Raw genomic sequence first — 18,930 nt, 5'->3', positions numbered from 1 at the left:
CCAATATTAAAATTTTAATTAAATTAATTTTTTAAATAAAAGATATTGTCCAGTTGTATAGAATTAGACTTTTATAACCATCTAACATTACACAATCGAACATTCCTAGGATGTCCAAAGATACACGATTGGACACTCTTAAGGTATATGGTCGGACACCTTTAAAAGTGTCCAAAGGTAGATGATCAAACACCTTTAAGAGTGTCCAAAGGTAAATGGCCAGACATCCTTTTAAAAATGTCCAAAGATACAAGACCAAACAACTATAAAATGTTTTAAGAACTCCAAACAAACCTCTCCTCCTTCCAACCCAAAAAATGTGATAAAAAATATAGAAAAAATATAAAAAACGATACCTATGAACTTATTATATCATTGATGAGAAGTACAACTCTTTTGCTAAATTTATTTAAGGTTATTGAAAGAGGAGAAGAATAGCAATGAGGAATAAAGAGAAGGAAATATTTGTATTTTTGTGCTAAAGGTATTTTCAGGATTTCTACAAAGGGCATTCGTGTCTCATACATTCATAAATTCTCGGGTAGGAATATTTAACAAGGATGTTATTTGCATTCAAACCTCATCTCCTGCCTCCTTTGGAGGTTATATTATCACAACTCCTTGATCTCGGGGAATGGCAATAACCAGCAAAAACACATGCACATGCTTTGTGATCAATTAATTCACTTTGTTATTAGCATTTGTCTAGTTAACTGTAAGAACGTTTGGTGGCACCGAGTATAACAGAAAGGTCGAACAAAATTGAGAAAGCAAACCTATTATCTAAAATATACGGTAATATAAAGAGATGGGAATATTCCCAGTGTTCTATATCATATAAAAATGAAAACCCTCTTAAAGAGCACAGCCCTGTGAATGTGGAGCAGCCAAGTCAATTGCTCCCTTTACAAAACTGGCTGCGCCCGCAGTTTGGATGGCAAATAAGAATAAGACCATCCGATTCCATCTCCCAGCTTTCTTGTGCTCCTTCTATTTTATCATTTATCCTCTTCTCCCATCCATATTTACACACCATCATCTGGCCTAATAATAGTAAGTGTTGTCCTTGTGATTCGGAACATCCTTGCACAGCATTGACCGCACTTCCATAATAGATCTTGGTGGCTCTACATCCTTCTCTTGCAGTGCATTACCCAGCAGCTGCTGCAGCTGTGATCCAAAGATGTCATCCAGAATCTGCATGTCACAGAAAGGCTGCACATCAGAGGCTGACCGTCGTCCTAGGCAAACACAATAATAGAACCAGAAAAAAAAAAGAAAAAACAAAAGGAATATTTAACAACAATAGATAACATGGGATGATTCGAACTACAAGCTGCCTTGTACATTCAGGCCACCAGTGTTCTTTGGGTCCCAAACCTAGCTTTTCAAAGCATTCTCACAGAACTGCTCAGTTAGAGACTTGGGTAGGCTATAAGATGTAATTAATTGAAAAGAATGATGTCTTCTCCAACTGAATTTTAGGTTTTATAAGCCAGCTGACTTATCTTCACATATATAGGTGAACTGGTAATCTTGGCACTTAACTAGAGGAGCAATTTACTTGTTACAGTCGTTCAGTCCAGTTGACTGTGATCTGAGACCTCCTGATCAGAGCTACCACTTATAATACAAAAAACAAGAATAAAATAAAACAAACAAGACCTTCAGCAGGACCCTATATGAGCATCATAACAGAACACAGAAGACAGCACTTAATTGTTCCTGTCCAAGAAACTGGTTAAACTGAATCAACCTTTGTCAAATGATTCTAATCGTCTAACCTGATAATAATTCACCACATTTTCCAAAAGGCCAAAATAATTATGGATTGATCTCATCCAATTTCATATAACTTTTAGGAATAGAACAAGGGTTTCCCACTTACAATTTGCAGATGATACCATTTTCTTTTCCAGCTCTCGGGAGGAGGATATGATGACCCTTAAGAATGTCCTGCTAGTGTTTGGGCATATTTCCGGTTTGAAAGTTAATCTTGACAAAAGCAATATCTATGGTATTAATCTTGAGCAGAATCACCTTTCTAGGTTGGCCGAGATGCTTGACTGCAAGGCTTCTGGGTGGCCTATACTTTACCTCGGTCTTCCTCTGGGAGGGAATCCTAAGACGAGTGGCTTTTGGGACCCTGTGATTGAGAGGATATCAAGGAGATTAGATGGGTGGCAGAAGGCATATTTATCTTTTGGAGGCAGAATTACTCTCATTCAATCTTGTCTCACCCATATGCCTTGTTATTTTCTCTCCTTGTTTAAAATTCCCGCCTCTGTGGCAGCAAAAATCGAGAGAATGCAAAGAGATTTTTTATGGTCAGGCGTAGGGGAAGGCAAAAGAGACCATTTGGTTAATTGGGACGTGGTGTGTAAGCCGAAATCGAGAGGGGGATTGGGTTTTGGAAAGATATCTATAAGGAATGTCGCTCTTTTAGGGAAGTGGTTGTGGAGATATCCTAGAGAGGGTTCTGCTCTATGGCATCAGGTGATTTTAAGCATTTATGGATCACATTCCAATGGTTGGGATGTCAACAACATAGTTAGATGGTCTCATCGTTGTCCTTGGAAGGCTATTGCACTAGTCTACCAAGAGTTTTCCAAGTTTACTCGGTTTGTGGTAGGTAATGGGGATAGAATTCGGTTCTGGGATGACCTGTGGTGGGGGGAACAACCTTTGGGTGTCCAATATCCAAGATTACTTAGAGTAGTCACGGATAAAAATGCTCATATTTCATCAATTCTTGGTTCTACCCGCCCTTTCTCTTGGAATTTCACTTTTCGCCGAAATCTTTCTGATTCTGAGATAGAAGATCTAGAGGGCCTTATGCAGTCTTTTGATCGTCTACACATTTCATCTTCGGTTCCAGATAAGAGATCTTGGTCCTTATCCCCTTCAGGTCTTTTCACAGTCAAATCTTTCTTTCTGGCCTTATCCCAATATTCTGTGTCGCCTCCAATTTTCCCTACCAAGTTTGTCTGGAATGCTCAAGTCCCTTTTAAAGTCAAGTCCTTTGTCTGGTTGGTGGCTCACAAGAAGGTTAATACTAATGACTTGCTACAATTGAGAAGACCTTACAAAGCACTTAGCCCTGACATATGTAAGTTGTGCATGAAGCATGGAGAAACAGTAGATCACCTATTCCTTCATTGCTCTTTGACGATAGGGTTGTGGCACAGATTATTTCAATCAGCAAAGATGGATTGGGTTTCCCCAAGGAGCATCTCTGACATGTTAGCTAGTAATTTTAATGGTTTTGGATTTTCCAAGAGAGGGATTGTTTTATGGCAAAACGCGTGCATCGCGTTAATGTGGGTGGTGTGGCGGGAAAGAAATGCAAGGATTTTCGAGGATAAAGCAAGGAATTCTGAGTATCTTTGGGATTCTATTTGTTTTCTTACCTCTTTTTGGGCTTTTTGTTCTAAGGTTTTTAAGGGGATTCCTCTTAATATGCTACAACTTGATTGGTTAGCGGCGTGTAACTAGAGTGTCTACTTTTCTCTTTTTGCACTTTCTTATATTTGATTTCTTGTAGTCTTGTTTTTCTTTGATGGGAGGATTCCTCATCCTTCTTTTGTACCTTCTTTTTATCAATATATTCCTTTGTCGTTTCCTATCAAAAAAAAAAAAAAAAATATAACTTTTCATAGACCAAGAATTTTTTTTATCTAAAAGGAACAAAAAAATGGGCATTGTTCCCTCTCAATGCATGCTGCTTATACATCTCTGTTACCTTAAACAGTGTAATTTCTATAACTCAGGATTTAGATTTGAAGCAGATGAGCTTGTAATTCTACTACTTACCGATACTGCAACCCGTGAACCTTTATACCAAGATCTATTTTCCTTCCTGTTCTCCAAGAAACTTAAAATGTCCTGTGACAAAAGAAAAACAACCTATGATGTGTGAAACTATAAATGAGAAGTGAGCTTTGTCAATTAAATCCTGAGTTAAGAAACTCACTTGTCCCATTCGGTCCCAATAGCCCCGACATGTTGCAATAAAGACATGAGTCTCTAAGACCGTATGAAGGTGATTTATTGTTTCAATCAGCATGTCTTTCAGTGGTTGCATTCTACTTCGTACATCTGATTCACCCACAGTTTCCTTTGATTCCTGGAGTATCTTTTTCAATTTTGTAGCACTCTGCAACCTTGTCTGAAAAATGCAAAAAACAAACAAATCAAGGTCACATATAACAAATTGAAATCTAATTTAGAATTTTTGAGGAGATTTCCATCTGATGGGAGGAAAAAAAACCAGGTGCTGGACATACAGCAAAAAAGCAGTGGCTCAAAAGCATATGTTGAACAGTTGTCTATGTATGAAATTGTTTGTAGCATATGACTGACTATAGGTAAATTACATCTTAAATGCAGACATAAATACACATGTAAAAAAACTACCATAAATACACATGTAAAATACTACCATATATAAGCTGGTTAACGCTATAATGGCAGATAACTGATATTGGACCCACAGTCTCAGTTTTTGAATAGCATATGTTCAAAATTCATACATGCACTTTAACTGCTTGACAAAGCATTCAATTACTGCTCTTTTTGCATCTTTTTCTATTGTTTTCTGAGGATGTAAAGGTATCTCTGTTCTTTCTGAAAACTAATATCATTATTTCAATGGATAACCACTTTCATTAAACCCTTTCTTCCATGTGCGCGCTATCATAAACTTAAAGGGAACAGCATCTTTCTATCTCTTTTATAAAAGACATTATGCATATATTTATTATACCAAGGCCATCTAATGATTAACTACTTCTGGAAAATAAGTACTTTAGCTTGATTTGTAAACAAGACAATTCAAATTAATAAAAAAATCTATGAAGTGGGCATATCAGTATGTTACCCACATTCTCAGCAAGTTTTTCCACAACCGCTTGCAGGTAGTTTCTAAATTTGGCTCTTAGCATCACTGTTACTTCACTGAGGCGCTCTCCAGGTGCTGTATTTCCACCATCAGGGATACAAGAACCCCATGACTTGATCTGAGTTTCTATCTTGGGGCGCAATACATCGAGCATCCTCTTCATGGAATTCAAAAGAATTCCAAGCTGAAAAACAAAACCAAAATTTCAGGACAAAAGCATATGCATATCAAAAAGTAACTACAAGAATTTGGGAAGGCCAGCTCACCTCATCAGGGACAATGTACTGACACACAGATCGTTTAGCAAGCTTTTGAACATATTTAAGGCCAAATTTCTTAGGTGCCAAATTTTCCTTCAACGGCAGTAAAACATCTGCATACTGCTTCTCTAAAGCATCCACTATTGACTTCTCCACATCAGCAATAGCCTTTTTGTGCATTACACAGTCCAGAAAATAAAAAGTTCAGTTTCTTGAAATTTAAGTATCATAAAAAATAGTGGAAACCAATAACTTATATCATTAATAAAAGTAACTAATATTCCATAACAAGACATCTTATGGGGGCAAATCAATTTTCTCTTCAAGGTTATTGCAATTATAACAGGAGCATATCAGCATACTTTGGGATTTTGTAGTCTTTTCAATTAAATAAAGGATGATTCTTGATCCATTGTTACTAGCTAATACAAGGTATTAAAAACAAGTGAGGATCCAATTGTTACTCCTAAAACCCCATTTTTGATTTCTAGTTTTAAAACCCCTCAGTGAATAAAGAATGAGCACCACAGGGACATACATTCTCCAAAACGAAGGTATATTCTGGCCACCGAGAAATGATGACTTCATAATCGTTCAGAGTCTCTTTCACTCGATCATACATATCATCAACAAAAGGAGTAGTAGAATGTTGAGTTCTGACCCCTGACCATTTTACCTGCAAGAAAATGACTTTTAGACAATTCTTTCAAGCATGTAGGTGAAAAATTAAGTGGCAGAATGTTAAATAATTCTGGAAATTCCCCCAAAAAAGCTTCCTTCAATTATATCCTACAGAATGCAGGAAAAACTCATTTATTTATTTATTATTTTTAATAATCAGGAAACCCCATCATATGGTAGGGCCCTTCAAACCCAACCATGGTTTCCAAACCCCAACGAGCCTGACTGTACCCACCACAGCTAGGCTCCAAGTAATACAGGGATTTCCCAATGGCAGGAATCGAATCCAAGACCATGTGCCTCTACCACACTCGCTCTTACCATTGAGCCATGCCCTAACAGATAAAAAACTCATTTCTATTTATCAACATCATAAGATATCCATGCCCTAACAGATAAAAAAACTCATTTCTATTTATCAACATCATAAGATATAATCTTAAATGAACAAAGGCAAGGCAACTGAATTTCATGACTGGCAAAACAAGAATACACCCTGCTTCTGGGTCCAAATATTAGCATGAAAGAAAAAACTGGCACTATTTTGGTAAAGCCATTAAAAGTATATAGAGCAAGATATCTTCTGGCATAGCCTATGTATCAGAAATTCACAATGCCATAGCTTAACATACGAACCTTGTCTAATTTGCATGATTCAAGCAAATAGAGGCGCTTATCTTGAATCCAGATGACAATATACAAGTGGAACAACTCTTTAGCATCAACTCCACCTTTGACAGGACTGAGAAAGAACATAAAACATAAAATGAGTTGAAACCATGTGAAGTTATAGATACTGTGATGGCACTTACGACGAAGTAGTGTTGTGACATATATTACTTTATGTTCCAGCTCGCAAGATCCCTCTGAAAATCTGCTGTTGCGATGACAAGTTCTGTTACAGGAGGTGAAGGGCCTGGTGGAGGGCATGAAATGAGAAAGGCTCGCAATCTACTGGAAAGCTCTGTGCTATATATGGATGAAGACAGATTTGGAAGGTCTATAAAACTGCACTTGGGGGAAAACACTTCATCAATATTAGGATATCAACATGATAGAAACAAAATTACACAGCCAGCCAAACCAACAAGCAAAAAGCCGTGAGAGTGAGCAACATGCAAATTTCATGAATGCCTAAGTTAAGTTGACCTCATGGAACCATTCCTCCATTCATGCATTTGTGCTTGTCTATAGAGCAAATCAAGAATCATTTCATATGCTTAGAAGATTATCAACATGCATGCATGCAAATGAGAGAGAGAGAGAGAGTGAGTGCTGATTAAGGCTTCATTGGTGCCTTTTAAAGGAATAAACTGATAACTTAACTTGGAAACCACGAGTTGTGTGCTAATCCACCCAACTATAATAGGCAAGGCAAAGCCCTATTCTACAACTAAGCAAAAACCACGCATTTCAGTTTAGAGGCTCAAAATCCAAGAATCAACAATTACTGCTGCTATATCAGAATCCAAGTAAAATATGACAACTTGTATAAAATAATGAAGCTTAGAAAAACAAGTTCCAAATGCAAACCACACAAAGTAATACAAAGTTGCACCATGGTATAGTGTTCAAATGGTACATGATTGTGGCCTAAATAAAACAACTGCAAGCAAAACAGAACACATAATTGAGAAGTATCATATTTTCCCTTTATATTCAGTATATGCATAGTTTGACTAATTCTTGAAAATATTCTGAACTGGTTTTTAAAGACTAGAAGTTAAAAAAACAAAAGACTACAAAGAAAATGTCAATAATTAAAACATATTTAGGAAACCAGAAGAAAAGGCATTCAGGAATTTACAGACTAAAAGAAATTAACAGCTGTTTAAAAAAAAAAAAAAAGAAGAAAAAGAAGGGAAAAAAAAAATCAAAAGAAAGACTATTAAATTTTGCACAGTTATAGCTTCAATTTTGCTTGGAAACAAATGTTACATTTCATGCTTCCTAGCATTGTATGAAGCCAAACACAAGATAATTTTTCAAAATGAAACAGCATGATCTGAGAATTCAGATCTTATAATCTGTTGTTTAAAATTTTTGGAAATTATTTATACTAAGACGTCAATTTTCCAACTCTGGAAATCACCCAAGGAGATAAAGATTATGTCATTACCAACCCCTTTCCCTTCAAAAACTCATCTGTTAGACCTTATGATATAATCCATGACATTGACAGAGACATGCTATTTTTTTTTTCATTTTTGATAGAGAACCTTTTTTTCCAAGACTCAAACCTGGAACCTCACAGATCTCCACCCAACCCCCCTTGCTATATATCTTCATTTAAGAATCAAACTATGTTGTATTATATTACATTACATGCATTACTGCATAATGCTACTTGTTTTTTTTTTCCCACAATTACAACTGAATAATACCACAAAAAAAAAATGTTAACCCCAAAAATCAACTGAAGACACAATACACAGTTTCACAACCATTCCAGGTGTGAAAAAAAATACCTGGGAAGTATATGTTGGTTGTGGATCTCTATATCAGTGTAAATTTCATTTCGAATGTTCAAGCAAAGAGATTTCATCTTCTGGTAGGCAATGGAAACTGTAAGTGCATCAAGTATACTGCCTTCACTATTGTTGGAAACAAACTCGTCAGTCTCAGCCAAGTGCCTTCTTGATCTTTTCTTTGCAGCAGCCTGGTTAGGTAGTACTATTATTTAGTAAACAACGGATATGTAGAAACCACCATCATCATTATGAGAAATGACAATTGTCTGAACCTGGAAATAGTGGCATAGATGATTTTGTACTTCAGGAGATAAGATGTCATGAAGAAGTGTGTACAGCTTTACAGCAGGTTCCAACACAGGAGCAGCAAGACCAGTTGCTGGCCTGAAAGCATCTATAATCCCAGAAGCAGATGACTCATCAAGTGACTTATAATTCTCAAAAACTAATGCAAGGATCTGTTCAGTTTGATCCTTGATTTCTCCTAAGATTCGGTTCTGCAAAAGCAATGATCAATTACTATGTTAAAAGACATATGAGGCAGCACGATGTTAAAAGAAGCATGTCAACAGAACAAACAGGGAACTCAGAAATCAGGAATACAAAATTTTTGTAACAGTATGTAGTTTTAGTCATAGTAGTAACTGAAAACCTTGATTCATACCTCTTGATGACTCAATGTACTCTTACTGTGGCCCTTCATGATGACAGGCAACAACAAATCATATACTAAGGTCAGACAGTCAGCTGTAGGTGTAGCCACATCCATGACATAAGATAAATACCTGTGAACACCACAAAGTAAAAATCAACAATCACTAGAGGAAAGTACATGTAGAACAAATGAGTCACAAAATGATGCATGATGCCCTTTTGCATAATTATTTGAGAAGACAGAACCAGTCAATCTATCAAATCCATTACCTCAGCTTGGTGTATACATCAGAAACACCATAATATGATGCAAACTCGGTCAGTAACCACTTCCAGGGCCCATGGATTAATAAATTTCTCTGTTGAAAATGCTGAATTTTCATGGCAACTTCAAGTACCAGGTCATATGCCACAGTTTCGGCTACAGAGCCACACTAAACCAAAAAGGAAAAGAGTTAAGAGTAAAAATAGAAAAACATGATCGGCAACCAAAAAACAGAAAATAAATTTTTTTTTCTGAAAACATATTTTTCTTATTTTCACTTGTTTTCTGAGAATTGATTTAAAAAATAATGGGATAAATATGAAGAATAATTGAAAATAAAGAACTACATATGAAATTTATTTTTTAAAAATATTTGAAACATATAAACAAATTGAAAGCATTTCAAGTTCCCAAAAAAAATTTTGTTTCATAAAACATCATAGAACTATTTTTGAAAACTGTTTGTAAGAACATTCCAAAACAAACCCTATGGGTATGTTTTGTAATTGTTTTTTAAAACAGTTTTCTATTCTCCAAAACAAAACAAAAAAAAAAAAAAAAAGGAAAACATGCAGTTTTCTATTCTCCAAAAAAACAAAAAAAAACTAATAAGAAAACATGTTTGACAACCAAAAACCATTTTCTGTTCTTAAGAACAAAAAACAAAGTGTTTTCAAATAACATCTTTTCGTTTTCTGTTCTTAGTTGTTTTCACTTGTTTTATGAGGGTTGTTTTAAAAAATAATTATACAAACATATAGAATGATTAAAAATAGAACACTAGACATAAAAATATTTTTAAAACATATTTAAAAATAGGTTAAAAACATTTTAGGTTTCTAAACAGACTTTTGTTCTACAAAACATTAAAGAATAGTTTTCAAAAACCATTCTTAAAAATTGTTTTTCAAAACTGTTTTCAAAAACAGTTATCAAACAAGCACTTTGTAGCTTTTTTCTCTAATCAGAAACAAGCTGTAATCAGAAATTGCAAGGACAAGAAGGATGAGAAATCATTCCAAAAACAGTTAATATCATAAACTACTTTCTAAGCCAGAACTATGGACTCCTTTCCACATTCTAAGGCGATAATCAATGTTATTGACTTATTCCATATTCAAACAAAACTAAGATTTTTACAGATGATTTTGCATCTATATTGATGATCAAAAATTATTTTTAAAAATTGATAAAAATTTATCATTCTCTAGTTGGTCATGAAGGTTGCACTATCTAATGCTGTTCATATCATACTGAATCTTAATATCGTTAAGTATTCTTTTACAGTTTTTCACTCACTTCAAAATTAATGATAAAACAGATCTTGACCTAAATCCCTCAACAACCTGTTGCAGAAAGTAGTCACAAATTCCCCTCTTCATTTGTTAAAAGTGCATGTTGAAAACTGAGCCATCAAGATATGGCCATCCAAGTTAAGCACAACCCAGTGCTTTAGGTCTCCTAGTGCTTCAGATTATAAGGCTAAGAGCACATGTGGGAGTGACTCCTTCAAAATGAAGCTTACCCAATAAAGATTAAAAGTGTGTTTGGCATCTATTTGAATTGCTTTTAGTGGAAGTGTTTTCTCTAGAAGTATTTTTAGGAGAATCACCTATCAAGTGCCTCTCCAAAAAGCACCATAAGTGACTTTCAACTTTTTAAAAGTGTTTTCTAAATTTAGCCAAATGCTTTATTTTCTTCCAAAACGCTTTTTATGATAGAACACTTTTTATGCAAGAAGTGCTTTCTAAAAGCACTTCCAAACGGACGCTAAGCATTACAAGAAGCTTAAAAAGCGCTTTTAAAATGATAAAAAGCACTTAAGAGTGCTTCATAAAAAAGCACTTGGTAGGTGCTTCTCCAAGAAAACATTACAAATCAAGAACATGGAAAGCATTAAGATTAGAAAAAAATGTTCATATACAAAGAGAATACCCCTTCTTTCTCTAAAATTCTCTTTGTTTCTTTCTCTTTAAATCTTTACATGTTTCATTCATTTCTTATTATTTAACCAAATATAAGAAAGAGTTTTTTTCTCCTTTTTTATCGTCTCATAGTTTTTTTTCTGATAAATTAGGCAAATATGTAAAGAAACATTATTCTCATCATGTTTGTTTTTAGTGTTTCTTAAAAAGTTCTTACCATAACAAAAAATTTACTGTCTTTATTTTCTTGACAATACAGGTTTTTTTTTTCATAATTACTTTGAGGTGTGTCTTTATACATATAAGTTATATAATAGAAAAATAAAATCTATAATGTCCCTTGTGATAATTTATCAATAGTATAACATTTTGTTATATGATAAATAATTTATCCATTATCAAAATACTTTAGTAACACCAAAAGCTGGTCTACATCTAAAAAGTTACCTACTTCACAAAACTGGCTTTGACAAAAGTGCTACAAAAAAAAAAAAAAAAAACTGCACTTTTATTTGAAGCACTTCTAAATCTCCAATCATGACACAATAGCTTATTAAAGAAATGTATCAAGGTATCGATAAGCTTCTTACCTTAAGGTTATTTTCATCCAAACTTGTTGAATAATTTATGTAGAGTTGTATTTTCCCAACAAGTTCATGCTCTGGCTCATGATAAATAGACCACCAACGTAGTTTGTCACCCTGCATTCAACTTCTATATTAACCCACCACCAAAATGATTTTTTATTGATAATAAATCCTTACAACCACCAAAGAGTGCAGAAAATTTTACTGGATCTTCAGCAATAGTAGCCACTTGAGCAAGGACACGACCAAAATACTTCCCCTTGGAGTCCTTAACTTCAAGGATCAGATCATCTCCTAGACTATCTGGAAAGCTGTAAAGTAGTCAATACCTTACTCTGAACAAATTAGAAAACAAAAGCAAGAACTGGAATTAGTACATACAAGACATGGGTTTCACCAGATCCAGGTAGCATTCGGATGGCATCCTCTTCAACTGAACTTTTCAATCTCAACATACAAGAGTATGTTTCTGATAACATTTGCAAAACAGGGGGGAAAAATTCTAAGTTGAAGGGTACTAGATGCAAAAGGAAAAGAACAAAGCAAATAAACTCGGTACAGTTCTAAACAAGAGTACAACTTAGTATTCAGACACCCAATAAGCTTACATGTTAACAACAGAAATAGTTAACTCAATAGACACCCAGTAAGCTTACATGTTAACATAATAACAAATACTGATATGACATGCACTATTCTGTAGCTCAACATATTAGATGTTAAATTACATTAGTTAGCTAATCTAATTGGTAATTGTGGAAAAGGTGGAAAAAGCTTTATAACAGACTCGTAAGAATCGCCAAAGGCTCATAATTTAATCTTTCTTTTTCAATGGAAACAAACAATTCATTTCAATAAAAAATGAACATAACAGCATGAAAAGATGAGTTATCCTTCATAGTGGTGGACAGCAACAAAAGAAAACAAAATAAAAGAGGACGATGTTTTAACTTAGATCGTTACTGATAGCTTCAAATAATAAGGAAACTCAAACACCTCCCAAAAAGCCAGGATAAAGAAATTTGTAACTTTTGGTGTTGGGAATACCCAGAAATAATTGAAGTAAAAAAAAAAATAGCAATGAATTTAGTTGAGAGGCTAACAGCAAGCTAATACATTTTGTGCTGGACCCACCAATAAAGAATGCACATTGCAATTCATAATACCTTGTACACCTTCGTAAGATGATGGACTGCTGCGTAGAGTTGTTACACCAGTTTTCAGGAGCCCAGACACCTGTTTTATATACTGACTACTGGCATGCACATATGCCAAGCTCTTTCTTGAGAAAGAACCATTTGCAGGTATACGAGGCACAACATGAATCCTCCGAAGTGCTTGCCATCCAGAAGAGAATGTTGACCGCAAATTGGATAATCGATATCGGAGTGATTCCAGTTTTATCGTTGGTGCCCTTAAAGATGACATGCTGCAGCCACTGGGTGGGTCCAGGGACATTTTCACCTTACGAACTACACAAGGAACAAATCTCAGGAAAGTCTTATCACCAAGCTCTTGAACATTGAGAATTTCAAATCTGGAGACCAACTATTACCTTGCACCTTCATCTTCCCAATAATTTTCTTAGGTTTTGGTACAGTTCCCTCACTAGCAAGTTCTGAAGAGCGCTTCACCAATAGTTCCTCCTCTGATTGTAATAACACTTGCTGCAAACTATAGTTCAAATACAGGACCATAAGGAGTGTGGTGTGAAGATAGTAATAAACAACAAATCAAAGTCAATATTGCATGTTAGACACATGCTATCAATAGTGTCCCCCTTATCCACATGCTATCAATACTGAAACCTAACTTGACTTGACAAACTTTTCCCCAGGGAATAGGGTAGTTTAGTAGTTACCAGAGTGCTGAAATGTTGCAACTTGCAACCAAATTCATAACTTAATTGAAATTCCAGAAAGTTCCACAAATTTAATTTCCATTTGACATAAACATAGTTAGATCTGAAAAATCATAAAAACCATTTTGGTTTCAGAACTTGATCAAATGGTACAAACTCGTAATTTCTCTTGCAAAAAAACAAATCCAAACCTTGGCAATGATCCAAACTCTAAACAACATACAATTTATCATACAGCAAACCCAGCTAAAGCAAGATGTTAGCAAGGCTGGTGTAGCAGGGTCAAAAGTCATTCAAGAATTCCTACACCAAACCTGGAGAACATAGATGAAGAAGCTAGTCCCAAGAAAATAGGAATCAATCCATCACTTTAAATATAGATTTGAAAGGAGATAGGCAGCATATGGAGGGGCAAGAAAAATTAATTGAATAGAACAAATACAACCAGTAGGAAGCCCCAACAAGCAATGTTGGGACAAAATGGCTGAACAAATTCAAGAAAGAGATGGTGAACAAACAAGCAGAAGAGAAACAAGTTACCCAAATGCATTTCGCAACAGAGCACATTCACTTTCCAGAAACATGGGAGCGTCCATGCACCCCCCTGCCCAAGCATGAAGGCAAAGTCGTACACATGCATCATATGCGATCACGGCATGCCATGGCCCCTGAGCGCTGAATTTGATTTACAAAAATGTATGATTAATAACGAAAATAAATCATGTGAGATGCGTTGGTTTATTACCATCACCAATAATTAAATGCCAATAAGTCATGGATCTACAAGTAAGGTGTCATTCCAAATACCTCGCATGAAATGTAGGGAGGCGAGCAGGGTGAGAACTAGAGGGCACATCAGCTTCAGCACTAGCAGTAGTTCTGTGAAACAAAATAAAGCTCATATATTTATCTTAATTCGCAAAGATCTCAAGTGCAAATATGTTTGTCAAAACACACCTTGTCAACATGATTATTTATATACTGTGTCTGCCACATTAAAGAACTATATACAAACCTCACAAACTTGTCAGGAACCCCCATTCCAGTTTTATCCTCTGAATTAAATCCAGGCACACTTCTTAATGTATCTGGCCCATTTTTAGTTGAGAACCCATGTGAACCTGCTGCACAAGGTTTGCTCTGTTCTCCAGAGGGTGAAACTTGCTTGGCACTTTCGTTAATTTTCTGACCTGAACCACAGAAGGGAGGTGCACTGGGAACATCGTCATCACCATCAGAAAAACTCTCTTTTGGCAGGGTTTTGGCATGTGAATCCTGAAAGGATTGAGGTGGCAAGAACAGTGGATACAATTTAAGCATAAATAGAAATTTCCAGAGTATGCCAAGTGATGAACAAATAAATCAACAGGATAATTTTTGTTTAAATACTTGCAGTAAAAGAAATAACTCAATAGTCAAAAACCATTAGAAATATATACATCAGTGTCATTCCTTCTTACCAGCAAACTACACCATTAAAATCATCCATACAAGAAATCACATCATTCTAACAAATGTCTTCTTTTTCCAGCAAGCAAAACATTAAGTGGACCACAATAATGTTTAGAATTATCTTCCAGTTGGGGATATCCTAAAGGCTATGTAGGTGGCCCACAGACTACACAATTCTGATCAGTTTATTTGATTTCTGGATTCATGCAAACTTCATTAATGACTGGGAAAGCATACACTTATAGCTGCATTTACAGAAATGATTAACCAGGACTCAAGGATAATCTTAAGGCTCTGTTTGGATTACAAAAAGTACAAGGGAAAAGGAAAAAAAAAAGGAAGGAATCCAATGAAAAGTATGAAGAAAATTCATGTACAACAAAAATTATTTAAAATTTTATAGATTTTCAAATTATTCCCTTTTTATAAAAAAGAGGAAATAAGAGATAAATTTGGAGAAGCATGTTAGCATATTTTATAAAGTTTAAACTTTTATTTTTTATAAGTATTTTATTAAGTTTAAACTTTTATTTTTTCCTTCATTTTTTCCTTTTGTATTTCCCTTTTATTTTTTACCCTATATGTAATATTAGGAGATGATTTGCAATGAAAATTGAAACAATCGTTAAAATTAATAATTGAGAGGGTGAATTCCATCTATAGATTCTTTGACAACCTAGATCAATTGCAAAATCTAATATCGGTTTTGGTGGTTTTTAAGCTCCTCACCAAACATCACATGTCATGCATAAATCACTCCCGATCTCTCCCCTTGACCAATTATGCACATTGTCTTCAATGTAGAAAGCAGAAAAATAAAATACTTTCCCTGACTTTCCAAGGACACAACAGAACGAAAAAGTGCTAATTAAGCCATAAGTTCTAGAGGCATAATGTTTGGAAAACACAGCTTGACTAAAAAAAACAAAACTAATACATGACAACCAGCAGTTGGAATTGCTAGTAATATTTTCATAGCTCACTGCTCATGTAATGTGGGCATTTCCTAAACTATTATATGCTCATGATTCCATCAACTGAATTACAGTCTCCACATGCATTTATTGGAAAGAAACCCATATTATGCACACACAAACATATTCATCTTTCAAAGCTACTTTTTCACTAATAAACGTCAGAATATCCACATAAAAAACACATTCACAGATTAAAGCCACTTTTTCACTAGTAACCTTGTGCGACTCCTGAAGCAGCCAGCTGATATAAGTTAGAAGTGGTCTCTAGAAGATTATTATTAGGCAAAGTATCATACTAGAGAACTGGGTAGGAAGTAGTATCATCTCTAAGTTGGGGTTTAAATAGTATTAACTACTCTAGCAATTAGGAACAAAAGTACAATTCCAATTTTCCAAACACACAAAATTTACCCACGTCCAAACATTATCCTATCTGTAAATGATCCTATATTAAAAAAGTAACCAAAATGCATTCAAGCATGACCAACCTTTTTGGTGGCCCTTCCTGCATTCACCCAGGAAGGAACACTGGATGTGTATCCCTCAGAAGCATACGATCCTCTCCGAGGCAAACCACCATTAATGCTCCCCACTTGAGTTGTTGAAAATTCTGAACTAGCGGCAGAATCTGATGACTCATCCTCCGTGAAACCATTACCATTCTGCGCAACTGGGTACCTTCCATTTCCCCTTAGCAATCTCTCAGCCACATTCCCATACCCTCGCCCCACAGTCTCCATTGAAGAACTAACATCCATTGAAGAACTAACATCTGAATACATGGAATCACTTGCATAACGCGGCTGACCTTGTGAGGGCTTCCCATATCCATGAGCAGCATTGCTCGGAATCCTGTTATCTGGTGGCGATGAATCCAGAGAGTACCTTCCACCATAAACCTCCTCTTCCGAATCTGTGGTTAGATCATTGTCATTGTCTGAGCCTGACTCAATATCATCATTATCACCAGGAATAGTTCTGGACACCGGAATTGTGCTCGATGGCAAGTGCCCACTCCGGAATTTAGATGGCGGTGGCAGCCCGAACCCCCGACCCGCACCTCGAACCGGATCTATCCGATGAATCGGGTTCGAAATCGAGTGTGAAAGCTCCTTCTGCTTATTCAAAGAACCCTCAAATTAAATTTCAATTTAAAATTTTCAAGAATGCAAGAAACAATCACCCAGATCCAAATAGGCAGCGAACCAGCATTCATTAAAAACGTAAAATAAAAATTCCTCAGATGATTTTTTTTTTTTTAAATGTGGGTTGCGTTAGTGAAACTAACCTCCCTGACCCATCGAACTGCATTCTTGTCAAGACCTTCTGTAAACATGATTGCTAGGGCTTCGTCTTCAGTCTTCACCTACACCCATACCCAGAAAAAGAAAACCTCAGACCACTGTAAATCAAATCACTGAAAGATCTCCCTAAAAGGAACACAGTAGTCAGTAGCTCACATAATAATCCGATGCTCCCCACCCAAATCACAGCTCAATCAACTGAAAGTCTGAAACGAGAGTAGCGTGAAGTAAGAAAGAAGGGGCCTAAAAAAAAAAAAAAAGAATATATATAGAGTTACTTGTTCCAGAGAGAGATCAAAAAAATGCTTGCGCAGAGTCCGAGAATGGTGACTCAGACCCACGAAAAGGCTTGCTTCGCCCTAAAGCCTTCCGCATTCGGTTCAGAGACAGACTCACCTAAGCGCTTCGCCAGTGCAATGTTTCCCTTTCTCTCTCTAAACCCATAAAATGGCATTACTCCATTCCTACTCTATTTCGTACGCTAATCTTTGGAATCAAAATTTGGAAAATTCTTCACTGTTCCAATTCCAGTATACCCCAATCCTACGCCCTTTGATAGTCAATAAATAATACCCAGAAAATTGTCCAAACATGTAAAAGAAGGTCCGAAAATGAAGCCCACGTAAGAAAGTGGGGATTTAGTTTTTAGATTAAAAAAAAAAGAAAGAAAAAGGAAAAAAACAGTCGAACGTTGGAGTGGGACCTTTTTACGCTAATCTCACGGCCTATACCAGAATGAGTCACAGGGAGGGGTGGTGGGTCCCATAATCGCCCATACTTTCCCGTCTCCCGTCCTCTCTGTCAGTTCTTGTACTCTTGTTGCCTTCGTACTAACCAAATACCCAAAATGCCCCCTCCCCTCGCACCATTTTGAACATTCTAATATGATAATAATAAAGAAATAAGGTAACAGGGGCGTCCTATGATTGGTGAGTCGCAGTCAGCGTATCCAAACGCGTCAACCGGGGGCGTATGTAGACGTGGGGATTCTAATTGCATTAGCTGTAGCTTTGTCACGGAGGGGGGAACTTTAATTTGAAATATATTTGAACATGGATTGAGTGGAGATGCTTTCTTTTTTTTTCTCTTTTTTCCTTTCTTTGTATTAAATTATGGGCCTACCCCACTGCGGCCCTGCAGTCTGCACATGCTAGGGCCAAGGCCAACTTCTCTATCATCATATCAAATTATCAAAATTATTGTTACAACCTCACCGCCTGAATTTTGGCAATTTCAAATTATCATCATTGTTTCTTAAAATCTTTTAAGTTTTAAGGGTATGTTTGGTTACATTGAAGAAAAATATGAGATGAAGTAAAAAACAGAAAAAAAAACAAAAAAAGTTAAAAAATAAAACATAAATTTTAAATGATAAATTATTTTATATCAAAGTAATAAATTATTGAGAATTATTTAGTAAGACGAATAATATGTATTAGAAAAAATAAAGGGATAGGAAATGGAGAGAAATGTAGAAATAGAAGGTTTAAACTCAGTTTGAAGCTTGAACTCTTTGACATTTCACAGAGTTCATGGTGTGAAAACAGTCCATTATCTAGACTGACAAAGATATTAGAGTCGGTAATACTGGTT

The 18,930-nt window shown here is 35.7% G+C and overlaps 1 protein-coding gene across 1 annotated transcript; it reads right to left on the bottom strand.

The window, feature by feature from the left end:
• Nucleotides 1-667: 667 nt before the first annotated feature.
• Nucleotides 668-18,014, bottom strand: LOC100254008 (uncharacterized). Its single transcript, XM_010666072.3, has 24 exons — nt 17,734-18,014; nt 17,494-17,543; nt 17,322-17,399; nt 16,522-17,148; nt 14,620-14,879; nt 14,412-14,483; nt 14,145-14,279; nt 13,299-13,417; nt 12,910-13,215; nt 12,125-12,212; nt 11,949-12,054; nt 11,747-11,857; nt 9,237-9,400; nt 8,977-9,097; nt 8,585-8,809; nt 8,310-8,500; nt 6,682-6,849; nt 6,478-6,583; nt 5,699-5,836; nt 5,167-5,328; nt 4,884-5,084; nt 3,974-4,168; nt 3,814-3,885; nt 668-1,197 (listed from the first exon to the last, which is right to left on the bottom strand). The coding sequence occupies exons 3-24, from the start codon at nt 17,367-17,369 to the stop codon at nt 1,045-1,047; spliced, it is 3,768 nt and encodes a 1,255-aa protein (XP_010664374.1). The 5' UTR covers nt 17,370-17,399; nt 17,494-17,543; nt 17,734-18,014; the 3' UTR covers nt 668-1,044.
• Nucleotides 18,015-18,930: the final 916 nt, after the last annotated feature.

This window comes from Vitis vinifera, chromosome 18 (assembly GCF_030704535.1).
Source record: "Vitis vinifera cultivar Pinot Noir 40024 chromosome 18, ASM3070453v1".
NCBI lineage: Eukaryota > Viridiplantae > Streptophyta > Magnoliopsida > Vitales > Vitaceae > Vitis > Vitis vinifera.
The sequence above is the reverse complement of the archived record's forward strand: the minus strand, read 5'-3'. Positions and strand labels throughout refer to the sequence as shown.